Consider the following 27,892-nt stretch of genomic DNA (forward strand, 5'->3'; position numbering starts at 1 on the left):
TGTAGTTCACTCAAAGTTAAATCTTTATTGAAAGCCTTCCGCTTATACCATGTACGAGAAAAGGTGTGAATGAACCACAACCTTGAGATAGATGAGGATGTAATGGTGTGATAACTACAATTGTTCAGAAGAGACTCCATATATGCTATATCATGCAATGCACTCGTGCAAAGAGGAAAAACACAGAGTACAATATGTGCAAACACTTCTATTCTTTGAACACTATCCAAAGATACACACAACACTCAAATATAGTCTGTCTCAAACTGACTGTCAAAGTGCAAAACTGCTACAAATGTAATATCAATGCAAGAACAAAATGTATGCAAAAATAAATTGGATACACAGGAGTAGTCAAATGCATGTTAAACTCACAACACATGCAGTGATGGAGCTTGCGAATCAATAGCTGCTTGCGTGGACAGTGCCCTTCGCACTGTGAAAACCCGCTGCAACCAATTTAATTAGATCACAGCCTTTATTGTGTGATAAGCGCACTAAGCTAAATCACGATTTTGTTTTCTTTTCGATTGACAGATGCTTTGCCAATACAATTGTGCAAATAAACAACGTTAGTGATCTTTTAGGGTCATTATAAAACTGAGGTGGGACAGATTAAACTATGGCAGGTCATCATTGTATTTAAATTAGAAATAGACATTAGATATAGAGGGCAATTTTGACACTCTCGTTTCTCTGAAACGGGACAAAATTGAACCATGAAACTTTGTCACAAGACAGAACAGATTTTGTTATTTGTCTGGTTAGTCTTTATTTCCCATTGAAGTTCTAAAAAAAATTTGTTTTTGCGTTTTGAGGTGAATTTTCAGGGTAAGACAGAGGGGAGAGGGAGGAGAGGGGAGAGGGAGGAGAGGGTGGAGGGGGAGGTTGTTGGTTGGTTGGCACACTAAAGCCGCGTTTCCACCGAAATTACCCGGAACAATTTGTCCCAGGAACTTTTTTTGCCCCAGATCGGTATCTTTCTGCGTTTACACCGTGGTCTAAAGTACCGGGAAGGTAAACTGCGCGCAACTGCTCCTCCCAGTCTGCGACGGACAGTAATCAGTTTTGAGCGTCACATTTATAACAAGTATGGAGGAGATTCAAACTGTGCTGCAGTTATGTATTGGTTTACTAACGAGGTAATTAACAAAACAAAATAGACGAGCACTGATACTAAAGCGTGTTCAGAAAGCTCGTATGCGTATAAAATTAGACAACGTTATCAGTTATTGTGAGATGCCTGGGACTAGGGTGATCAGACGTCCCGAAAAATTCGGGACAGTCCCGAAATCTAAACTGTTGTCCCGAATCCCAAATCTGGCCCTAATTGTCCCGAAAATTATACTAAAGCAAAATCTTGAGTAGTTATTGTCTGATAAACATTAAAAACTGTCTGCGGAGGTTGAGGCCGGCGACACACTGGCTGCGTGGCGTGTCCGTTTTTATTTCGGCTCCCCTGTTAACAGATTAGAGCTTGCACACTGCCTGCGTGACACGCGCCTCAGGCGCACCTCGAGCCGCGCGGAAATAGAACCGACGCCTATTTTTCATGCGACACGCAAGCGTGTTGGAAGCGTTTCCAGGCAAAATAGAATAGGAAAAGATGTTTGTATGTCATTTTGACATGAAAACATATTAATAAATGACATTTTGATGTTTGAAAGTTTGTTTTTACATAAATGCAGATATTCAATTTTTCAATGCGATTTTCAAATATTGCACCTGTCAATACAGAACGAATTATTCTTATTCTGTAGCCTATTTTGCCTATTATTAGAGCGCAAGTTGCTGCAGCCGCGAGGACAGTCACTGCTGCACGCGTAAAGGAGTGATTGATTGTTCGCGGCACTGCAAAAAAATACTTGACTACACAATTATCTCGTTATTTTCGTTTAAGCTTATTAGCGTTAGGCTATACTGAAAGATCTGATTTACTTACAACAGTCATTGTTTTTTTTTGGGGGGGGGGGGGGGGGGGGGGGCAGACTAAAGAATAATGACAGACTGTTGATCTTTGAATAAAAATATGTTTGGTTCTGGTTTGAAATTCATTATCTTTTATTATAGGCTACGTAGTCTAATATCATAGAAGCCCCCCATCCCGTCACCCCAGACCCATAGACCCCCCCCCCCCCCCCCCGTCCCGAATTTCAGCCAATCTCATCTGGTCACCCTACCTGGGACGAACGCGCAAAAATGTCCTCTTTCGCAAATACGTTTAAAAAAAAGCCTGAACCTCGTCTATCAATCATAAATAGTGAATAGTCTTGTAAATAGTTGTTTGTTACTAACCTCAAAGTGCTATTTCAATCCTGTTATAGTAAATTTGTAACATGGTTTGGAGTGCCTTGCAATAGATGACAATGTGTAAACATAATGACTTAATAATAAAAGCTGTGGCAGAAAAGAGACGAGCACTGATAAAGCGTGTTCAGTAAGCTCGTAATGCTAACGTTAGATATAAAATTTGTATGTTTATTTTTTTATTATTTATTTAAAACAGGGACAATGTAAAATATACATTAACCTTAAAAAAAGGAGAGATGCATTTTACCAGGTTATAGCACTTGTGCTAATTTTCACCTGTAGTCCCTGGGCAGGCTGATGTTAACATATAAAATCTTATAATAATACATGATACTTAATACATTTATCCCAAAAACAGCATTAAAATGAACACACCCTTCATTCATTCCTCAGCATTCATTTACAAATACACTCTCACATACACATCAATTACAATAAATTATGTGAACATGTTTGTTTTAAAAGTAGCCCTTTTTTGGCCCGATGTGAATTTTTTTATTTTTATTTACACATGTGGTCAGCTCTGTTGCCAACTTATTCCACTGTCTGATGGCCATACTTGAGAAAGCTGAGCTGCCGAATGCTGTTTTACACTGAGGAATCCTACACTCACCCCGAACAGTCGACCGAGTGGCCCGAGATGTAATTTCTGAACTCAGTGAGATAAACTTTTTTAACGGAGGAGCTGCTGTACCATTTATTATCTTGAACAAAAGACAGAGATTTGAATATATGATTATGTTTTCAAAACTTAATATACTATGTTTTTTAAGAATATGACAGTGGTGAAATAACCGAGATTTCTTGTCATGAACCTTAAGAGAGCTTTTGTACAATGATTCCAGGGGCCTTAATACTGTTTTACATGCCTGTGACCAACTCGTAATGCAGTAACGAAAGTGCGGAAATATCATCGCATTTAGATATAAATTAGATGCATCTATGGTCAAAGAGTTTCTAATATATCTAAAATGTGCTATGTTCATTTTCAACGTGTTAGTTATCTTTTTAATATGTTTTTTAAAATTTAAATTTGGGTCAAGAATGACTCCTAAATATTTAATTTGGTAAACCCTTGAAATTTCCTGACCTTCAATTATGATTTTTGGTTCAGTTTTACATAGTGATAACTTACGGCAGTTTGTGAAAAACATAGAAACCGTTTTGTCAACATTCAAAGTTAAATGAGAGTTTTTCAGCCAAATGGAAATCTTTTCCATTTCCTCAGTTAACTTTCGGGCAACATCCTTAACAGTTTTACCATGGATGTACACCACTGTGTCATCAGCATACATTATCATTTTAGCATTAATACACACAGATGGAAAATCATTCATATAAAGAGAAAACAACAAGGGCCCTAATATAGAGCCCTGTGGCACACCCATAGTGCATGCTCGTAAGGGAGATGATACATTATTTATAGATACACACTGCTGCCTTGCACTGAGAAAAGATTGAATCCAATTAATTGTACTTGTACTAATAGAGAAATGTGTTCATTTATCTATCAGTAGGTCATGGTTTACTGTATCGAATGCCTTACGCAAGTCAAGAAAGACAGCCCCTACAACTCCTCCGCTATCCAGACTTGATTTTATTTCCTCTATTAAATAGCAACATGCTGTCTCCGTTGAGTATCGTTTTCTGAAACCAAACTGGAGAGGATGTAATGCAGCATTGTAATCAAGATGTTCCACTAGCTGAGCTGCAACTACTTTTTCAAAGACTTTGGAGATAGTGGGAAGGATGCTTATAGGTCGATAGTTAGAAACTTGGAGCTTGTCTCCTGACTTGTGTATAGGCTTTTCTATAGCTGTTTTCAAAGCTGTAGGAAAGATACTTTCATTTATAGACTGATTTATAACCTTAGTTAACACTGGAGTTAAAATTTCCTTGTGCTCTTTTAAAAACACAGAATCAATGGCAAAAATGTCTTTAGATTTACTATTATTTAAGTGTGATATTACTTTCAAAACTGTCCCTTCATCTACATGAGATAATTTAAAGAATGACTCATCACAATTAAAGTTATATACACAAATTGATTTCGGGAACGTATCTGCCAGATCCCGCACAGAATTTAAAAAATAATCATTAAAATGTGTTGCCAGCTCTGTATTGTCCTTTTGAATAACTCCGTTTATTTTAAGTTGTACATTATCACAATTTGTTTTTTCTTTTCCAAGTAATTTATCCATACTTTTCCAAAGAAGTTTACTATTGCCTTTTGCATCTTTAATCAAATTTAAATAAAAGTTTGCCTTGGCTTTTCTAAGCTGTGTGGTAACTTTGTTCCTTAGACTTTTATATACATAATGATCAGTGGTCAATTTTAATTTAAGAAAGAGGTTTTAAGTGCCAGGTCTCTCTGCTTCATTAGATCCCAAAGAGAGCTACCAAACCATGGCAATTTCTTTTTATTAGTTTTGTTTCTCTTTAATTCTGTATATTTGGTAACGGTCTCCTGTAAAGTTAAAGTAATATTATTGCATGTATACTCACAGCCTTTACTATCAACTTTACACTCCCAATCTATTTCATTTAGATCATTCATCAGTGCAATTTGATTTCTCTTAGGAATATGGAGAATTTTATTTAGATTTTTTATTTGCTGTTTGTCCCTGTACCTGGATTTATTTATTTTTCTAGCAACTAAAGTAAGGTTGTGATCTGACAAACCTGTTATTAAATTGTATGTTTTGGTAACCCTATCTGGTTTATTTGTAAATATGAGATCAATCAAAGTTTGGGAGTTTTTTGTTAGTCTAGTTGGCTTGTTTATCATTTGAGTCATTTGTACCGAGTTTGTGATATCCTTAAGTTTTTTCTTTCTTATTTTATCAAGCCAGTTTATATTCAGATCACCCATTAACAGAGTTTTTTTTCTTTCATATTTTTTAAGAATTTCAGCTAAGCCAAGATAAAATTAATTTGTTGCATTTGGTGGTCGATATACAGCAAGTAAAATGAATGACATTTGTTCTGAAAGGGTTATAGTAACACCGACGCACTCCAAGGTTTGCACTGGAATGTCTATTTGATGACTATCGATGCTGTCTTTCACGTAGATTAAGACTCCACCTCCTTTCCCCTTCCCTCTGTCCCGTCTGTAAACATTATATCCAGGAATTGTAAACACGGATAAAGGAGTCATGGAAGTTAACCAAGTCTCTGTAAGACACAGGTAATCAAGATTTGAGTCCAAAAGTAAATGTTCCAACTGTTCCGTTTTTGAAATCACACTACGTATATTTATATGTCCGCCAAATATTCCTTTCGGTTTTGTTTTAGGATTCCATAGTACCGATGCATGATTAACTGTTTGAAAAAGTTTAGTGTTTCGTTGTTTGGAGGTGACAATAGTCTGCAGCGAGCTGAGTTCTGCAGTTTTGGACGCACAACATGCTAAGATGTTACCTTGTAGCATGGAGGTCACTGGTGTTGCCGTGGATGTATTCAGCTGCGGTGAATGTTGTAATACCATAGGGCCAGGATTTGCATGAACATCCCCGCATAGTAGTAGCAAAATGCAAAGAATCGTCGCATTTCCTCGCTGAACTTTTGCGTGACGAGCCACTCTCCGTGCGCGTAGCTGACCGCGGTGATCATCCTGGCAAACGGCTCGCCCACCGTCCAGTACGTTAGAGTAGATTAGATACTGGCTCCACGAGTCCAGGGGAGCAGCGAGCGTCTTTGGCACACCGCCAAGTAAGGTTGAGCGTTCACGAGCAGCTACCCAGCTCCCAAACATTTGCGTAGTGGTGAGAGTCATCAGGTAAAGCAACACAATTAGCACACTTAAAACCCGGGCATTGATATCTTTTGTCAATGGCCACAATGTCCAGATTGTTACGGCAGTTGTTCTTATATAAGGCGGCTTCCCAGATGTCTTTAGGGCAGGTGAAAGATCAGCGCCTGCCAAGCTCCTGCTACCTGCTGCCGCTACCGCCATCTTTTGCTCTGTGTTGGTTTAATGATCAGAAATCTGAGCTCATGTTATCAGCTATTGCGGACATTGACCGTGAGATGGCTGGGACGAACGCGCAGAAAGTTTCCTCTTCCACAAATACCCTTAATAAAGCCTGAAACTCGTCGCCAGTCCACCAGTTTTTTTTTTATTAAATTCCATATTTGCAGACAGACAACTCTTACTGCATGAAGCCACGACACGAACCGCAATAGATTTTTTAAAAAGGGAGGTTAAAAATAAAGAAATGCTGCGTGGAGTCATCCAACCAAAATGCGGCGTGAACACAACCAATCAGCTTGTGCAGCACACAAGTCCCACCCCTGAAAGTTCCTGAACTTTGAAAAAGTACTACATCATGAGCAGGGACTATCGGAGGGGGAAATATTTACCCGGAACTTCATTTAGACCCTGGTTCCTGCGGTGTAAACACATCGAGTACCAGCCCAAAGTTCCTAGTTCCTGGGCAAAGTTCCTGCGGTGGAAACACGGCTTAAGTGACACATGACTTGCGCGCTTGTTGTTCTAGTTGAGACTGCTGTTAGCCTCGATCGTTTCACTCAGGGGAAAAATGTCAAAAAGACATCAAAATTTGCTGTACTTTTTCAAATACGCTGGCCAGTCAGATCCCAAACAAGCAAAAATCGTTTCCGCTGATCAATCTGATCAAACTATCCAAGCTTTATGACACAACATAGTTGTGAAACAGTATTTCAATATATCTGGAACACCATGACGTATTCTTTCAGAATAGCCAGGACACCTGTGTAGACACAGAGGTGGAGCTCTGTTTTGGTGTCTTCATGCCACAGTTTCTTGACCACCCGCCGCTTTCGGTCTCTGCCCTGCTGTGTCATTCCTGGAAGAGAATATATCAAAGCTCTTGTTTGTTGATTTACCAAAGCAAATGTCAGATAGTGAACATGCAGGCCAATGTTGACACAACATAGATATTCCCATTAATTTGTCCACATTATCCAGCCAATCTACATCCGCAATGGACTGATTTACCTTTCCCGCTGAGGTCCTTGTGAAGAGACTGAATGCGCCTCTGGGCCTTTTCATTCACATGGTGAGCAGCATAGAGTTGTTCCAAAGGTTCTTTGTATAGAGCCTTGTCTTCTTCATCCATGAACAAAAAGTACAGGACCTTGTAAGCAGGAAGCATGGTCTGAGTGCTGAGTCCAACATCATAACATGACAGCCAACGATGCTCGATGAATCTCTTTGGAGTTGATCCAGGAATGTTCATGTATTCACAGATCTCTTGGAGGTAAGCCCGCTGACAAACAGAAACACATGTTATGTCAAGATATGATTCAGTCCCATATGATATTCATGAATCAGAGGACAATAATAAGGCCATCTAATGGCCATCAAATGACCAAAGTGTCAGCGGTTCAAATCCTGTCTCCTCCTGCCCACATGTCAAAATGTGTCCTTGGGCAAGAGAGTGAAACCCAAATTGCTCCTAATGAGCAGGCTAGCTGCATGGCAGCTGCTGCCATTGGTGTGTGAGTGGGAGTGAATGGGTGAATAAGAGGCCATTGAGTGCTGTCAAAGTGGAAAAGAGCTATACAACTGCTCTACACTCCTGTATGAATTTACCTGGTCAGAAGCCCACTTGTGATCAACATGAAGGTCACTGAAGAGCTGTTCTAGATGACCGTTGAAAGGACTGTAAAATCTCTTTGACGCATTATGAATGTGATGGCACGAGTAACCGTCAATATCTAGAAGCTGTGGGCAGTTGTTGTGTCGCACTCTGGTTTCCAGGCCCATCTTGCTGCCTCGCATCACCGCACAGGAATCCATCATCACGCTCACCAAGTTGGACCACGGGATATCGTTGTCTGTGAAAAACGTGTCCAGGACATTCTCCAGGATTGCTGCGGTGACCTTAACTATTTCAAACGACCCAAGGTGCTCCATATCAACAGCCTTCCTCTCTGGGTTATAATAGCTGACCAAAATGGAAAGCACCTGTATAAATGAGAAGACCATTGTTAAAGGAGAACGTCGGCCGTTTTTAACTCATATCCCTGTTGATTGAGGTTACCGAGTGCTGTCAGTAGGAAAAATAACGAGAATTTTTTTGCACAATATTGACCGAATATCAGGACGACAGCTAAAGCGAACCTATGGGGACAGACATCCTTAAGTTTCCCTTTCGGTTATGTCTGTCCCTATAGGTTCGCTTTAGCTGCCGTTCTGATACTCGGTAAATATTGTGGCCAAATGTTCTCGTTATTTTTCCTAATGACAGCACTCGGGTGGGTTAAAAATGGCCAGCATTCTCCTTTAATTGCTTTAGGTGTCAAAAGCACTGTATAAATACTAGGAATTACTATTAATACTATTATTACCTTTTTGTCACTACTTGAGGTGGCCTCATCAAGATTGAGTGAGAATGGTAACTTCCTAGTGTTGCTGAGGATGCGGTCGGAGAATGTCTTCCCCAGGCCGTGAACCATTTTGTACTTTGCTGATGTTCGTGACAGCTTCATACGACTGAGTGCCACTTTGTCCTCGGCCAGCGTCTGTGGAAGGTTGACGATGACGGGGGCCATTGTGAATGGCAGTGAGTGCTCCGCCAAAGTGCCAAGAACCATTGCCTGAAAGCAAAGCAAATTAAAATCATTAAAATGTAACCTTGCAAACTATCCTACATAGGTCTACTATGATAAAACAGTGTGTCTCCATATTGTATGGCTGATATGTAATGAATCTCAAAATACATCTGTTCAATAATTATAATAATAATGCATTTTATATGTAGTGCTCTTTACATTGAATAAACAATCTCAAAGTGCTAGTGTTCATAATGTAAATTCAACCAACAATTCATTAAATTTTCTGTATAAATAGTAGCTAGGTACTAAACATCTGCATTCGCAACACGCTGAAACATGGACACAGGCAATTTCCCTCTCTCCCATTGCTTCTGGTCCTTGGGTCTCCGGAACGGCATTTTCAGGGGGACTACGAATAGCCCTGTTTGTCAAAATGCTAAACACTTTCTCTTTGTGTTTGGCTGTGTCACAGTGTTAGGGCATGCACCCCCTTCTTGGCATAGTTGATCTCTTTTGTACATAAGGTACATTTGGCATGTCCTGCCTTATCTACTTTTTTGAAAGTCAATGAAAGTGGTAGCCTGACGTCGTCATACTCAGATTCTAGTCAGAATATGAGTCTGATACTGCTCCATTGGGCTTTCATTATGGGGCGTGTTTCAACCGAACCAGGAAGGAAAATACCTCTGCACTCAATTGGATAGACCTATAACCAATCAGAGCAACGGAGTAGGTGACGTATGTTTTTCATTCATGTTTCCGATCGACAAATGCCTTGATCGTGGTTCTCTGTTCTTCTTTTAAAATTAATGCGCTGTTGATATCTTCTATAACAGAAGCGATGGCGGAATCTACACATAATGTTTTATAAACAAAGTTCGAGAGGAGCACGTTCAAATAATCAATCCAATCAACTTGTCATCAAACAATGACCGTCTACGGTCTACACTATCAGCATGAGAGGAAGCATATATTTATTCACTTTGTCAACTCACCTAACATTCCTTGACAGTTTTCAGCATCCCTCCACTCACTCTCGGCTTGTTCTTTCACAGCCAGGAATACGGGGGGAGTAGCCTACTTTGGGTTCGGGCCGAATACCGAGGCCGGAGCCTCTCCTCGGACAGCATACCAAATATGCATTTATTCTATCTGACTTATTTGTAAGTGTGAACTCGTGAAATAACAATTCTCCAGCGGCAGTCATCTTTGTTGTAAACGAATTCAACCCAAGCGCGCGTTGGTGACGTGGATGATTACGTTACATTGCTCATCTGTCCATCATCGTATAAAGCCCGCCCTGACAATTTGATTGGTCCGAACAATTTTTGTTCGGGCATAATAGCTCCTCAACTGAACGAGTCCAGACCGAACTTCCCGACCTAAAAATTTTGTGGGCGGGGCTAAGTTCGGCTGGCATCCAGGCTATGAAAGTGGTAGTGTATGCGCAACTCCCTTCACTTCCTGCTTCACTTCCACCTTGAGCCATGCCCAGCTCCACTTGCACCTCCTTGCTGAGTCTAGCTGTGCTATATATAATGAGTCCTCCTCATTAAGCTCCCTCATTCTGAAATGGAAAATCACAGAATAAGTTAGCCAATCTCATCGGTCCAAGGACTGATCGGTGTTTGGAGATATACGGCTACTCGAATTCTGAGCTACAATACAATGTAAAGATTTCAAATGATAGACATGGATGCAAAATGTAGCCCTTTATTATACAGAAATTTGCTGTTGGTGTGTTAGCCTAAACCAACACGCTCGCCAGATTGTTGATCTAAATAGCCCTATGTTGTTAGAAATTACTGTTTACCAGGTATGCGGCGCATCCCATGCAACAAGAGATTAACACAGTTGCCAAATTGCAAATTGCTTTATGTTACACTTACTCTCGCATCAGCTGTTGTGTAAACAGTCACATTGAACTTACCCACATCACGAATGACTGCCTAACGCGTGAGCGCGCATGACAACCTAATATTCAGGGTAGCTCAGAATTCGAGTAGTAGCCGTATATCTCGGAACTCAGGGCAGAGCACCCGGCTAACGATAAGCCTAGCTAACGTTACAGGGATATTCCACCATTTGGGGAATTAATCTAATTTTCCACCTCCCCTCGAGTAAAACAATTGTTTTTTACCGTTTTGGAAACCATTCAGCCGATCTCCGGGTCTGGCGGTACCACTTTTAGCATAGCTTAACGCAATTCATAGGTATGACGACAATACAATATTATTGTAAACTATAACGCATACAAAAGCGGTAGCTAACAAATAGCTGTTGTTTTTGCTCCAAAAAGCTTGACTTACCTCGAATTTCACATAAGATTCCTTCATGTTAGGAGTTTCCATCAGACTCGCATGGTAGCCAGGCGTCTCATCCATTGGCGAGCTCAATTGACGCTGTGTGCTTCAAGATTCTGGCGCAAGTGCTAAGATTCCGATTGGCCAAGAGAAAAAGTGCTAAGATTCCGATTGGCCCAGAGAAATGTCAATTATAAGAATTATCCAATAATGTTTCGCAATTCTAGCCTGCATGCAGACTTTGAACAAAATCCAATACATGAAACAAACCATAAACAGGAACAAAAACTTAACTTGGCAATAAACAAAGACCTGGCACATAGAAACAAGAGACTGTAACTTACTTCAATAAACGTCAAAGTAACAGGGCAAACATGAGGGCTTAAATACACAAATAACAACACTAATAACAACAATGAACACCTGTGAACAATAATCAAGACAATTACCCAATGATAACATAGGACACATGGAACACAAAGGGGAGCACATGGTAAAACCTGGTTATCTGACGTTCTCTGTGAACATCGTTCTAAACTGGGTGCAGAGAGGAAGTGGCGCAAATCGAAAGATCCAACTGACCTTGGTCTTTATCAATCCCTCCTCTCTTCCTTCTCTGCTAATATCTCTACTGCTAAAGTGACTTACTATCACAACAAAATTAACAATTCTTCTGACTCTAGCATGCTTTTCAAAACATTCTCCTCTCTTCTCAACCCTCCACCACCTCCTCCTCCTCCATCAACCCGAACAGCTGACGATTTTCGCCACATTCTTCATAAATAAAACAACCACCATCAAGCAGCCAATTTACCAATCCACAAACTGATACACACATTTTACCAGCTAACACACACATTCTACCCTCCTTCTCTCTGCTTTCAGAGGCAGAAGTCTCCAAACTCCTCCTTTCCAATTGCCCTACTACCTGTCCGTTTGATCCTATTCCCACTAATCTACTTCAAGCCATTTCTTCCTCAGTTGTACCCGCACTCACGCACATCATCAACACCTCTCTTCACACTGGTACCTTTCCCATTTTAGCAGGCTCGGGTAACCCCACTGTTTAAGAAACCCACTCTAAATCCAGCACATCTGGAAAATTACAGACCGGTATCCCTTCTTCCATTCGTTGCGAAAACACTTGAACGAGTTGTTTTCAACCAGATCTCTTCCTTTCTTACACAGAACAACCTCCTGGACAACAATCAGACTGGTTTCAAAAGTGGACACTCAACTGAGACTGCCCTGCTCTCTTTAATTGAAGCTCTGAGACTGGCAAAGAGCAGCTTCCAAATCCTCAGTTCTCATCCTGCTGGATCTATCTGCTGCCTTTGACACAGTTAATCACCAGATCCTTCTGTCAATCCTAAAGACGAAGGGCATCTCGGGAACCGCACTCCAATGGTTCAAGTCTTACCTCTCAGGTAGGTCCTTTAGGGTATCGTGTAGGGGTGAAGTGTCTTAAGGCCAATTTATACTTCTGCGTCGAGTGTACGCCGTAGTGTACGTCGTAGGGTACGCACGTAGGCGACGCCGTCGTGAGCATTTATACTTCTGCGAATGTCTGTGTTGCTCTGCAGTTACACCGCCGAAACGCTAGTTGGCGCGGGTGGGTTTTAATGTTCCAGTTCCACTGTGTTTACATTCCTCGCGGCTGTTTTGAGTTTAGGTTTCTACGAGCAATGGCGACTGAAGGAGTCATACAGATGGCTGTATTTCCGCACTTCTTCAAGCAATCTCTCGGTCACTTGGTCTGTTTCCATGGCTCTTCACTGATCTTCGGAATTTAAAAATGGCGGGCGGGCGGTGCAGAGTGCAGAAGATCATTCCGGAAATGCGTAGGAGGAAACGCGATGCTATCCAGCCGACCAATCACAGATCTTGCGGTCCGCGTCGCCGCGACGCGTAGTTACATTTTTGAGGAGGTGCGCGTCAGGGTACGGCGAAGGGTACGACGTATGGTACACGTCAATGCGTATGCTACGCCGTACCTTCTACGCGAACCCGACGCAGAAGTATAAATTGGCCTTAAGACCCAACATCTAGCTACTGGAGTGCCTCAGGGCTCAGTGCTTGGACCATTTCTCTTCTCCATCTACATGACATCACTAGGATCTGTGATTCAGAAATATGGCTTCTCCAATAACTGCTACGCTGATGACACACAACTCTACCTCTCATTCCAGACTGATGATCCGACGGTAGCTGCTTGCATCTCAGCCTGCCTGACAGACATTTCTGGCTGGATAAAGGACCACTACCTTCAACTAAACCTTGCGAAAGACAGAGCTGCTTGTGGTCCCAGCCAACCCAACACTTTCATCACAACTTCACCATTTAGCAAGGTTCATCATCCATAACTCCATCAAGGTCAGCCAGGAACCTTGGAGTTGTAATTGATGATCAATTGAACTTTACAGACCACATTGCTAGAACTGCCCGGTCCTGCAGATTTGCCTTGTACAACATTAGGAGGATCAGGCCCTTCCTATCAGAGCATGCTACACAACTCCTTGTCCAAGCACTTGTTCTATCCAGACTGGACTATTGTAATGCTCTCCTGGCTGGTCTTCCAGCTTGCTCTGTCAAACCTCTGCAACTGATCCAGAATGCTGCAACTAGAGTGGTCTTTAACGAGCCAAAGAGAGCACACATCACTCCTCTCCTCACAAAATTGCACTGGTTGACAGTTGCCGCTCGCATCAAATTCAAGTCACTGACGTTTGCCTACAGAACAATCACTGGCTCTGCTCCCTTTTACCTAAACTCTGTTGTGTTTAAATTATACTATATACTGGTGCTATTTTAAATTTCTGAGCAAGTACAACATTTTTTCACACAAAGAACACAAATAGGGTCTCACATCTGAATGATTTATTAAGTGTGATGGTAAGTGTGATGACAAAAAATATATTTTTTATACTGATCACAATTAAGTAACCTCCCTCCAGAGTAAATGCGCAGATGATTTTTGAAAATTCTCAGTTTTCTTAACCTCTTGGTCACACTGAAGAACACTGACATTTCTTACCAGAAGAATGACGCTAATGACATTTCAGGTCTGTGTGAAATGAAGACACTTGTAAGGCCTCTCTCTAGTGTGAACTCTCATGTGAGTCTTTAGGTTTGCTTTGTTTGAGCGAGTCTTTCCACAGTGATGACACATGAAAGGCTTCTCTCCAATGTGAGTTATTACATGATTCTTAAGGTGATTGCTGTCTGTGAAACTCAGTCCACACTGATGACATATAAAACTGTTCTCTCTTGAGTGAATCCTCATGTGGCAATTAAGGTTTACTTTACGTCTGAAGCTCTTTCCACACTGACCACATGTGAATGACTTCTCTCCAGCATGAATTCTTGTGTGGGCATTAAGGGATCCTTGATGTGTAAATCTCTTTCCACACTGAGAGCATACGTAAGGCTTCTCTCCAGTGTGAATTCTCATGTGGACTTTAATTGTTGCTTTATGTGAAAAACTCATTCCACACTGTTTACAGGTGAAAGGTTTTTCTCCTGTGTGAACTCTCATGTGTTTTTTAAGGTTTCCTTTTTCAGAGAAACCTTTTCCACACTGTTGGCAGGTGTAAGGCTTCTCTCCAGTGTGAACTCTCATGTGGACTTTTAGGTTTCCAGGTTGACTGAAACTCTTTCCGCACTGAGGGCATGTGTAATGGCTCTCTCCAGTGTGAACTCTCATGTGGATTTTAATTGTTGCTTTATGTGTAAAACTTTTTCCACACTGTTGGCAGGTGTAAGGGGTTTCTCCCGTGTGTAGTCTCATGTGGACTTTAAGACTTCCTTTTCCAGTGAAACTCTTTCCACACTGAGGGCATGTGTAAGGCTTCTCTCCAGTGTGGATTCGCATGTGATTTTTAAGGTTTTCTTTTTTTGTGAAACCTTTTCCACACTGAGGGCAATTGTAAGGCTTCTCTCCATTGTGAATTCTCATGTGGTCTTTAAGGTTTCCATGTTGACTAAAACTCTTTCCGCACTGAAAGCAGGTGAAATAACTTCTAGTTCCAGTATTTTTACATCTTTTTTGTGAGGACGTCTTTTCAGTCTGTGAGCAATATTGTTCTGCAGTTTTGAAATCATGGTGTTTCTCTTCCTTTACATCATTCAGTTCTTGACTCTCCTCTTTCAGTGGCATCCAATCTAAAGTAAAAAAAAAGTTTAATGGCACAAAGCAACAGACATCAAAATGTTTAGACCAGTGGTTCTAAATGTTTTGGGGCCATTATCGTATCCATTTTTTGTATTTGTTGACCTATTCTATGTTAGCCTAGTATAACTTGTGATTTAAGGATTAGTTCACTTTCAAATAAAAATTTCCTGATAATTTACTCACCCCCATGTCATCCAAGATGTCCATGTCTTTCTTTTTTCAGTCGAAAAGAAATTTAGGTTTTTGAGGAAAACATTCCAGGATTTTTCTCTTTTCTTTCAGCTTCAAAGGCTCGACACGATCCCAGCCGAGAAATACGGGTCTGATCTAACGAAACGATTGGTCATTTTCTAAAACAATTTTAAATGATAAACTTTTTAACCACAAATGCCCGTTGTGTACCATCTCTGAGATGTGCCACGCATTGCGTCATCACGTTGGAAAGGTCACGCGTCACTCCATCTAAGTTATTTGTCTGTGTACTCTGGTTCAAAAAGGTAGGGAAGGGCGAAAAACTCCCTCTCATTTTCTCCTCCAACTTCAAAATCGTCCGACATCTTTGTTTTAATTTATTATTATTATTTATTATTTTTTTTCGTGACCTTTCCAACGTAATGCGTGAAGCATCTCAGAGGCATTTGTGGTTAAAAAGTATATAATTGTGTGTATATATATATATATATATATATATATATATCGTCGCTGTCCGATGAAAACCGCGTATGTCCAATAACTCTGTGAGGTAAAGTATCAGCAAACGTTTGATTTTGACAACTGTTCAAGTTTATTATATATTCGCAATATATTCACAACTGTTATTTACCGGTAAATGGTCTAGACGAAGTAATTGTCACTTTTTATTGTGGAGATGTTCACGCACGGGTCTGTTAACTTAAGCAATACTTTTAAGGTAGGCCTAGTCTAATATTTTCCTGACTAATAAATTACTGACACAGTAAAGGGTAGATTTAAATAAAGAATAACGAATTTTAAATAAAGAAAAACTAAATTTAAATAAAGAAAAAAACGCAATTTAAAAAACGAAAAATGAAATTTAAATAAAGAAAAAACGAAATTTAAATAAAGAAAAATGACATTTAAATAAAGAAAAAACGAAAATTAAATAAAGAAAAACCCGAAATTTAAATAAAGAAAAACTAAATTTAAATAAAGAAAAACTAAATTAAGTTAAATTAAAAACGAGATTAATTTAGATTGATAATGGGTAAAAAGGCTAATAGCCTACATGTTGGGTCCGTGTACTTTTTTGTTCATTCATTATTCTATTTCGGAATGAAAGATGAAATGTAAAAAAAAGGGTGCAGCTTGTTTTTTTGTTTTAAAGAAAAAAACAGAAATGGCTGTATTTTTTTGTACATAGCATAGCCTACTTTGTTATGATTTTAGTATCATAATGATTAATAAATGCACGCACAATTATCCGTGAACTTGATTTGAAGCCTTTCAACTTGTGTGTGCAAAATGCAGAATTAAATGAATGTGCAGCAATTTGTACAAATAGAGTCTGTAGGTCTACTATACTGTTAAAAGTATGAAAAGTGAACAGCACGAGTAATAGGATGCACAATTTGAGACGGGTCAAACATGATTTTGACCACTTCATTAAGTTTGGTTTTGTAGAAAACCTTTCTTTAAAGGGAATTTCGTTTTGTATAAATTGTATCTTAATTTTAATAAATTTTTCATCAACCAATTGCCTGGAGTGGATTTAATAAATAAGAAGCAAATATATAGCAGACAATATAATCATGGAGGCGCCCGCGCGGTCACTTGCATTGCACGTTAACTGGAGCGCATCTCATCCTAACTTAACGAAACTCAGTGTATGCCTCACACAGACATGAGAAATACATCAAATACACAAAGCTTGAAAAGTCTTTAAACGAAATAATTCAAAACGAAAAGAAAAAGGCTCTCTGATTATGTATGATTATATGATCATATAACCTAGCCTATTTTGTGAATTGTTCATTCCCGGTTGGCACACATTTTGCTGCCCTTACAAAAGTGCCGCTCTAGGCAATTGCCTAGTTCGCCAATATGGACGCGCCGGCCCAGCAATGAGTGTTGATTCATTGTCCCTTCATAGTTTGCAAGAGACATTTAATAAACTGAGACGTAGGCTATTTAATAAACTGAGCATAGCCTATTCATCTGTCAATATGAAACGCGACTTGGCCATTCTAATTAATGATCGGAAGAACGCGTATCGACCACCGTTACTGTAAAATATGCACGTATGTCCATTTAAACTCGATTTTGGTCAAATGTGGATTATATCATTACACTGGCAAGAATATGGTTACATTTAAAGATGCCGTACCAAGTATGACAATGCTACGTTCAACTGCTTTTGAAATTACGGTGTTTTTTTCACTTCCTGAAAAGTAACCGTTTTGGACATACGTGAGTTTCATCGGGCAGCGACGATATATATATATATATATATATATTTAATTTTTTTAATAACCGATCGTTTCACTAAATAAGACCCTTATTTCTTGGCTGGGATCGTGTTGAACCTTTGAAGCTGCATTGAGACAGACATTTGAACCTTCAAACCATTGGTTGCCATTGAAGTCCATTATATTATGAAAAATCCTGTAATGTTTTCTTCAAAAACCTTAAGTTCTTTTCGACTGAAGAAAGAAAGACATGGACATCTTGGATAACATGAGGGTGAGTAAATTATCAGGATTTTTATTTATTTTTTAAGTGAACTAATCCTTTAACTGGTGAACATGCCAAACCATTGGCCATTCTTTATAATATGGCTCTTCAGCTATCCGGCTAAGTTAGCTTAGCATGCTAATCAATTTAAATTTTGACATGTTATTGTGTGCTCATTCTCACATTGAAAGTGCTCCTCAGGATGAACGTAAAACCGTTCACTTTACCCTGTGATAAACAGTGTCGTAGAAATTTTAAAATGTATATTAAACTAACCATGTTTCTAACATCTAACCTTATTTAACATCTAACATTGGAACAGGATGTATTGTACGAAACCAATGGAAAACTTGTGACTGGAGTGTGTGCGTGTGTGTGTATAAATAACATAGTTTGGGAAATGAAACTAGACAGTCTGTTAGGATCTTGTGATTAACAAATGAAGTCATCATTAAAACAGAGTTTGCTTGTGCCAGTGACAGAGGAAAAAGGTTGGGGCTTTTGAACCAATCATATTGAAGGTGACATGTTAGTCTTACTTGTTTTCTTGATTCTATAAAAACTGCTGTGTCTGTGTTTTACGGTGGGATTCTCAATGGAATTTGTCTGAGATCCTCCGGCCTAAATTAAAGCATTTAAATGACATTTGCTAAAAGTCTGTCTGTTATTACTGCTGCGCAGCAGGTCAGTTTAGGGAAGCAAGTAAGTTAGAGTAAGAGACTCGGCCAGTTGTCGACGGAAGACGCAGAGAGCTAGAGTATAAAGGTTATCAAGTGTCGATTGGAAGACGCCAGGCCCGGAGTGGGTAATCGGGAGAATCGGGAGAATTCCCGGTGGGCCGCTTCACTTTTGGGCCGGTCGAGGATATATATATATATATTTTTTTTTTCACATTTCAATGTCATGTTAGTTACATTAGGCTACACACGTTCCGCATTCTGACACCGCAGCGCGCAGCCTCTGCATGGGTTGTACCATGTGAGGGAGTTCTCCCCTCCCCTCCTTTAGAGTTGGTTGGGTCCATAACACGTCTTTTCCAAAACGTTTTCTCAGGTAGGCTACCGCGGCACCGCCGGCGCTTACCGATAGCTGGGCCGGCCCTACCGTAACGGTACGCGTCAGGGAGGAAGAGGCCAGGAGGTATGGAAGCTTTGTTTCTGCCACAGAATAAAACATTTTAAAAGATAATTGCGACTTTTTATCTCACAATTGCGAGTTTACAGCTCGCAATTCTGACTTTATTTCTCAGAATTGCGAGATATAAAGTCAAAATTGTGTGAAATAAAGTCGCAATTGCGTGTTATAAAGTCAGAATTGCGAGATATAAAGTCAGAATTACCTGAAATAAAGTCGCAATTGCGTGTTATAAAGTCAGAATTGCGAGATAGAGTCAGAATTGCGTGATATAAAGGCGCAATTGTGTGTTATAAAGTCAGAATTGTGAGATATAAATTCAGAATTGTGTGAAATAGTCGCAATTGCTTCTTATAAAGTCAGAATTGCAAGATATAGCCTAAAGTCAGAACTGCGTGAAATAAAGTCGCAATTGCTTATAAAGTCAGCAAGATATAGAGTCAGAATTGTGAAATAAAGTCGCAATTGTATGTTATAAAGTCAGAATTGCGAGATATAAAGTCAGAATTGTGTGAAATAAAGTCGCAATTGCTTCTTATAAAGTCAGAATGGCAAGATATAAAGTCAGAACTGCGTGAAATAAAGTTGCAGTTGCTTATAAAGTCAGAATTGCAAGATATAGAGTCAGAATTGTGTGATATAAAGTCGCGTTATAAAGTCAGAATTGCGAAATATGAAGTCAGAATTGTGTGATAAAGTCGCAATTGCTTCTTATAAAGTCTAAGTGAATTATTATTTAATCTTTACATTATTTGTTGAACCATGGTATTAATACAAACTACACAATAGCTGAACTGTTGCTTCATTTATCCAATTTAGAAAAAGTGCTAATTTGGAATTCCACCATGGAAAAAGTGGGCCGGTCTTGGGCCTGAAACTCCCGGGCTGAAAAGTGGCCCCACTCCGGCCCTGGAAGACGCTATGGGTGTCGATTTGAAGACGCCAGATTTATTTATTAAGTGTCGATTGGAAGACGCTATGGGTGTCGATTTGAAGACGGCAGATTTATTTATTAAGTGTCGATTTGCAGACGCTAGATAGTCAGGTTTAGGGAAAAAATCCACTACAACAGTGAGCAAAAAACATCCTGCCTGGCTCCTAAACTAGGATTGTCCTGGACTCTCAGTTTGTATCTAAATTAAAGGCGTGTTGGTTCAGAAAAAGAGTCTTGTTCCTCAAATAATAGTTTGTTGACTAAAATCAACTGAATGACAACTAGGCTAAAGGTCCATATACTCTTCAAGTGAAATTGAACTATTGTGACGAATTCAAACAAAATCAGTCCCAAACAAAGTTAGTTTGGATTTAGTTTCAGGAGTTTGAAACAGCTTGCAAGCTCTGGCTGGTAAACACCATCAAACTACTATTGGTACTACTATTATGGTTCTCTCTATTAGTGTTACTGTACCTTAGTGCTACATTTGACACTATCGACCACAACATTATCGAAAATTTTCAAATACTCGAAAATTATGTTGGCCTTTGTGTAACTGCATTAGCCTGGTTCAAATCATACTTATCTGACCATTATTGATTTGTAGAAGTAAATGTAGAAGTTTTGATCACAAGTTCAGTATGTCAGTAAGCTCTGTTGCTGTTCACTCTGTATGCTACCTTTGGGAAATATCAGTAGGAACATTGGCATTAGTTTTTACTGTTATGCTGATGATACTCAGCTCTATATTTTTACAGCCTGACTAAACATACCAATTCACATAACTAACTGAATGCATAACTGATATAAAAAATTTGAGTAAAATAAATAAATATATATAAATAAATATATATATATTTAACGCATTTACTCTGCATACTCCGATCGGTCTGTGCAGCGCTGCTTCAGGTCAAACACACTTTTTGTCTGGTCATGTAATCTCAAAATGTCTGTCCACTTGAGGCGACCCGCCAAAATAAAACTTTGACACTTTTTTTTGACATTTTTCAAAAAAATTCATTCATTTCTGTAGAGCTGTACATTTGAATAAAGATCACATGACTGAGTTAGCTTTGAGAATGAAACCAACCTGTTTGTTCCTCAGTTTCTTCTTGTTTCACTCTGAAAGTTTCTTCAATCTTCATGTCTTCACTTTCCTCTTTAATAAACACCGTCTTTGTTTGCTTCTCATCTTCTTGTTTCACACTGAATGTTTCTTCAATCTTCATGTCTTCACTCTCCTCTTTAATAAACGCCATCTTTATAATAGTGTCTCGTGGATCTCAGCTGCTTCACCAGGAGTTTTTCCTGTGTGTTTGTCCTGTTTAAGATGAGAATAATTAACAGAAAGAAAAATAAATCCAAAATCTCTGGGTGCGTCTCAATCAGCTCTAGTTCAGTAGTCAGTGCACTGGTAAGAGAGTCAGTCAAAAACACTACAAAACTACCACTACAAAATCATGAGCATTACAATGACTCTTCACATTTAGTTCTGATTTATATTTGTAATTTGTTTAGAGTGATAGTTAAATGGTCCAACTCTGGTCCGATATGCTTAAAACAGAAGTTTTTCATTTGAGTTTTCTACGTACAGACGACACCATTGTCAGAACGTTCCCCATTTACACAGATCTGCAAAAACGACTAAAAACTCTGTATTCTGCTGCCTGGCCATTAGATGGCGATGAAACACTATATACTTAAAACGTAATACGCATGTGCATGACATCATCGTTTTAACAGATTCACGTTTTTGTTGTTTACACAGAGACTGTTTTCAAAACTTGCACTTTAAAAAACCCATTTTCAAAAGTCTGTGTTTTCAGGCACCCAAAATGCGTGTAAACGAACAGCCAAACACATACAAAGTTTTACGTTTTTAGTTGAAAAGGGTGTCGTGTTGACTTAAGGCGGGCATACACTGTGCGATTTTCATCCGATTTAGATTTTTCGGGTCGGAACGATTTTCAGCTTTGTCATGCGTCGTTTGTCGTGCAGTGTACAGGGGGAAACTAGAGGCGATTAACCTCTCACGACCGGCAATCGGATGGTCGGATGAATTTCTGGCATGTTAGAAATTTTGGTCGCTCCTCGTGACTATATCGCAGAGTTGAAGCAGAGCTACGAACCGATTGCCCTAAACTCAGTGTTTTTTCCCTCACTGCGCCTGCGCGAAAACAGAAGTTTAACCATTTCATCTGCAGAAAAAAAAATATATAATAATGAAAAGAGGGAGATCTTTAAGTTCTGTAGTTCAAGCTAACTACAAATTACTGCTGCTTACCTCCAGTTCGTGTTGCAAAATGGATTAACCATTACCCACGTCTTCCAAGCCACCTGCGATGTACACTTTGCCTCTTTTATTAATTTGTTAAACAATGTTTTTGAAATAAAGCTGTTTTAAATTTTCATTGATGAATTATTGCAGTGTTCGGACATATTATAGACTGTTAATAAAGAATTATATGCCTATAATTCATTGTAATCGACCTAAATGTTTTAGACAATTTTCATGTTATGCCGTGATGCGCTATGAAATTATTTTTGCATGGCAATTTAATTATAATATCCAACTCATTTAATAATAAAAGTAGCCTTGGCCTTCCCTAATAATATTAATAATACAATAATAATAATAATAATAATTTAATACATAAATTGGAAATGCTAAATCATCTTGATATTGATACCTAATGCTTGTTTTGACAATATCTCTGGATACATGATGTTGTCTATAGGCGCAACACGGCACGAGGGTTTATCGCGCTGATTCACGCAAATTTCACACGTATAGTGTGAGCAGTGAAGTCGCAGCTCGACATTCGGACCGTACAGTGTGAGCACATAAATCCTGAGCTTTGGCTTTACATCGCATGCAATCTATTCGTTCAGTGTGAGTAGGTACCTTGCTGAAATTGCACAGTGTATGCCCGCCTTTACCCTGAGATGGGAAACTCTGAGTTTTTGGTTTCAGAACAGCTGAATTGAGTTAGTTCAAATAACTCTTTAATAAAGCACATGCAACACTACTTGAAAAGCCATGATCAATGTGTGGCAGAGTGGGGGACAAGAGCAAAGCTAGACAGCAAGGAAGTTCACATTAAATAAACTCTAATAAGATTTTCAATGTAGCCAACTACGCCACCTCGAGACTTTCACCCAAGGATATACTCAGACAACACAGGTTCGTTCTACACAAAGAGGACTGAGATGGTTCTGACAATAAAAAAATAAAAAAACGATTTATTACATAAAATCTTCTCACATTGAAAAATACCACATTCACTAATAAATACCTTCCAAACATTTACCTCTTAACATACTGTATTGTAGCTAATTAATGCAAAAAAGAAGGTACTTAAAAAAAAGAAAAACAAAAAGAAAGAAAATCAATAAAGACTGGGGCTTAATCGAAGACACTAACAGGAGAAAGAATCTCTGACCCACCTTGTAAGTAATCACTCACTACACCCACACGCTAGTGTCCCACACTACAAAGGCAATGAAACAAATCCACACTCAAATGTGTTTAACACTACACCCCAAATGGAGATGGGCCAAATACCCCCCTTCAGATGTCCCAGAGAGAACCCACTTAAATTACAGATTCCATAAAAATAAATATCGACAAAACACAGCAAATTTATAAGGGAGACAAAAACAGCAGCGTAGTTTGGGTCCGTGTGTCCTGCCGATTACAGATGTGCTTACACGGCTCCGAGCTGGAAGCACGCCGTTAGGCACGCCCCCCCAACTGTGTCAGAACACCGTATATAAAATGACTGCATGCTGCAACATGACCTCACTGCACTGTAGCGACTGAGATAGGACAAATAAGCGACCCAAACTACACAACTCCATCAGGAAAAGGTAGAAAAAGGGAAAGCAAGAGAGTAACCAGAAACGGCACGTGTCTTGCTTTTATTATAAGTGCAATCATGATAATGATTAACCAGCCGGTATCTGACACAGCTGGGGGAATTATTCCCATTCTCCACCAGGGGGAGTAATGGAGGGAAATACCCAATCTGCTACAATCGGAACTCCGAAATTACGATTCACCACTGCAACAGCACCCGACAAGACGACGTCTGCATACTTCCGAGTCTATATGCAAGTTTAATTCTTGTTATAATATCAGAGGTAAAAACTGGCTAAAAGGCAAGTTATTGATCTAATATTTATTTTAATGGTATCCCACGGGCAAAAAAAAAAAAAAAAAAAAGAGAGAACTTGGCAGCAACTAAAAATTAAGTATAAAAACAATTAAATCAGGTAAAGGTACGATTATGTGAATATGCGTGTCATTAATGCATCCAGCTAGCCTGGTTAAAACCAGACCCTTCTCAGTTGAAACTGAGTGTAGGGTCTGGCGAAGCTATGTAGACAAATCATTTCCAAAGGGGCGTCACCAACCGACGTAGCTCAAACTCCTCTGGGCGCAATTGGATAGTCTTAAAACCAATCAGATCTATGAAGGAGATGACTTTTTCCGAATCCAGTCGGTAAGACGGCGAAAACATCTTTTTTGGATATGAAGGCTTCGAGTGTTGTTCTTTGCTCCGGTTTTAACGAAAACGGTAAGTTTAAAGCACTCAAAACAGACGCGATAACTGATTCGAACGAGCGATGTTCCACGGCGGCATCCATCTTTGTAATGAAATCTCCTTCAGCGTCGCTGCGCTGTCGTCATCATTTAAATCCCTCCCCCAACGTTTCTGATTGGTGCCGCGATTTCGGCGGCACAGAAATGAGTTTGAATGGGCTCTTCTCCAGACTATCCTGGAGAGAGAATTAAAATTCACCTGAAGTAGTCTGGGTTTTCCCAGGCTAGCATCCAACCACATTGGAAATCCTAAAGGAATTTCAAAATATTACGTTACTTCCCCGACCCCGAGGATGCAGCAAGATGTTATCAAGTGAATGTCATTTATCAGATTCGCCACATTTAAACCGATTTCTACCGAGTGGTCAGGGGTGTTCACTGAAATGCTCACACAAAAATCGCTGCAAAAGATGCTTTCCAACAGGTTTTATCGTAGTTTTTGTCCAACTCCATTGACTTGTATTGGATGTGCTGTGAGGTACGGTATTACTCTGCCGCCGGAAACGGAAATGGGGTTGTTTGTGGGCTGGAGTGTCTATTATTCAAGCTCTCAACGGAAGAATGTACGGGTGTAAGGCTTTTGAAAAAATAGGTCCACAGTTTTACAACGAATGCTAAAACACCTGTTGGAAAGCATCTTTTGCAGCGATTTTTGTGTGAGCATATCAGTGAACACCCCTGACCACTCAGTGAGTTTCACGTCTTTGTAAACAAAAGTTTAATGCGTTTTAGGAAGGATTGTTCCAGTGCACCTATGCAGCCATTGTGGAGGTGGGGGGGAAAGCGAAAGAAACCTAAAATTCTCGGGACAGCAGCATGTGTCCAAATTTCAATCTTAACCGTTCTATTTCATCAGAAACGATCTGTAAACAGGGCTTTAAGTGTAAAATACCGAACTTGTCCTTTAAGTAAAATGCACTTAATTCAGTTACAGACTCAGTAAAAAAAAAAAAAGCATTTTTGCAGCGTGAATGAATGAATGACGTATTTAAACTCCGCTTAAGCTTTAAAAAGGGAAACTCTGGGTTTACCGAAGAAAACCTGCTTCTGACCAGGTTAGGTTCACAGAGTAAATTACCATGGTAACTGATTCTGAGTATAAGTTACCTCTCTTTCAGAAACGGGCTTGACTTACTCTGCTTTCTCGGGTTTGGCATACCTCCCAGAGTTTCCTTCATTTCAGGGTTAATATACTCTTCATATACTTCCACTTAAACCTCCTTTCTGAAAGAGGCCTCTGATAAAAAAATAAGAAAAACACTAAACTAGCGCTAGTACAAATTAATAAAACAAGTTATTCAGACAATTCATATTTAGTTATGAATAATACTAGCTATTTAATGATTTGTAGATTACATTTAATATATTACACTTTCATAAACACATTTGCAGTTCGTTTGTTAAAGTTGTCCTGATATGCATTTACACTGATTTGACCAGCATGTCTCGTCAGCGTGCGGTGATTCGAGCGATTCGAATCAGTGAATCATTTAAGCATTTGGTTCAATTGACTAAAAAAGCTCCGTTTCTCCATCCGAATTCGTGTTAATGATGAACTGGAGCGAAATGAGACTCGTGTCTGTTACTCGTATGTTGAAGCGCTTTACACACAAGAAATACATTCACTAATGTTTGATAAACCATTAGAATGTCACATACAGGTAGAACAGTAAAGTAGTAATATTGAACGGTTTGTATCGATTTAACGTTAAACACTTTAAATGGTTAAAAGTACAAACCTTTCTTAAGCATAATCACAACAGACGCAGGAGCGTGGCGCAGCCTTGTTGCGTCATATCACCAGGCCAAAATAAGAGTCTTGTTCACACGCTAAAATTACATAAATATGTATTTATAATATTAATATTAGACATCATTGTATAAAAATGCAAATAATGACCAAACCAACTGGCTAAAATAGCAAAGTTCATACATCAGTATAGATACACATATAAAAGTCATGTGTTTCTAATATTACATTGTGGACATTTAAATTGAATCTAAAAATACCGGACAATTGGTATTAAATATCTAAAAAATATGATTTTTTTATGAAAGTAATAAGCCAAGTCTTTAATGTCATTTGAGTTGCAGCATATGTAGAGAGATTCAAATCACTCAGACACAATTTACACCTGCTGAACTTCACAGAAAGCTCTGCTATTTTTTTTTTTTAAATCACATATTAAAGTAATTTTACAGCAAATAATTTACTGTACGAAGAATTGTACTATTATTAATCGCTTGAGCGGATAGGATTTTAGGAATGTACAGTGAAGTCATATAACTGCCAGATTCAAATGGGCTTTCGCACTTTAACTAGCGCTTAGCCAGAGACAAACAAGCTCAGTGTTACGCTCAGTGTGAACTCACGCTCACAACTATTCTGTGTTTTAAACCACATAATATTTATTTTAGGTTTCAGTCATTTAAATACACAAAAGTACTAGCAAATGATACATTTATAGGTTGTAAAATACACACTGACCTCTATGGAAGCGGCAATAACAATCCTTTCAATTATAAATTGACGCAGTGATTTAATCATATCAGATTCACATTGTGTAATCTTTTTTTACTCTATTCTTCTCCCACTTCACCGGCCACTTACTTTCATGTACTTCGGGAGAAGTGGATGAATTCGCGTTTTGTAAGTCCGACAGATCCGGTTCTCTGAATTGCGCTGCATACTAACATGGCGGTGCCATTTGCGCAGTATAGATCAGCTATTATGAAAGGTTTTTAACACCTGGATTTCACCTTTTTAAAAACACATTAACATCCACATATTTGAGAATTGGAATATCAGGTAGTTTGTGAATATTTTGAATAATTAAAGAAAAACAAAATAAAAGTGATACATCTGTCATACAGCGTTATTGTGGCCTTAAAAAACTCACACTGGGGGGGTCACCTAGAATATTTTAAACATACGTGTGAAAATGCCTGAGCTGTCGATTTGAAATATTTGCTCCGAAACTGATGTAAGAAGCGTCATCACCGCATGTGATCACTAGTTAAATTAGACTGCATTCATGTGGTGTCAGAATAATCAGAAAAATTATTTCCTGATTGAGAAAATTCACATGAACGCAGGTCGGAACAACAACACGGAAAGTTAAAGAACATGGTGCCTCATCGACACCGTCTGAGAGGGTTTTCTCAAGTCAGGAGAGGTGTCGTATTTTGCCAGAGAAGGC

General features: G+C 39.2%; 1 protein-coding gene across 6 annotated transcripts; it reads right to left on the reverse strand.

Moving 5' to 3' along the window:
• On the reverse strand, positions 1 to 26,495 carry LOC309496798 (uncharacterized protein). 6 transcript variants are annotated; one of them, XM_082166919.1, is made up of 9 exons: positions 26,432 to 26,495; positions 21,177 to 21,407; positions 14,191 to 15,317; positions 11,163 to 11,284; positions 8,647 to 8,895; positions 7,889 to 8,263; positions 7,292 to 7,562; positions 2,181 to 7,139; positions 1 to 1,243 (listed from the first exon to the last, which is right to left on the reverse strand). In XM_082166919.1, exons 4-8 carry the CDS (start codon positions 11,235 to 11,237, stop codon positions 6,994 to 6,996), a joined length of 1,116 nt encoding a protein of 371 aa, XP_082023045.1. In that variant the 5' UTR covers positions 11,238 to 11,284; positions 14,191 to 15,317; positions 21,177 to 21,407; positions 26,432 to 26,495; the 3' UTR covers positions 1 to 1,243; positions 2,181 to 6,993. The 6 variants fall into 6 exon arrangements, with proteins under 6 accessions (XP_082023045.1, XP_082023044.1, XP_082023046.1 ...); XM_082166918.1 differs by having other exon boundaries at positions 11,163 to 15,317; XM_082166920.1 differs by having other exon boundaries at positions 9,849 to 15,317.
• Between the last annotated feature and the right edge of the window lie 1,397 nt (positions 26,496 to 27,892).

This window comes from Leuciscus leuciscus, assembly GCF_965113295.1.
Source record: "Leuciscus leuciscus genome assembly, chromosome: 4".
Lineage (NCBI taxonomy): Eukaryota > Metazoa > Chordata > Actinopteri > Cypriniformes > Leuciscidae > Leuciscus > Leuciscus leuciscus.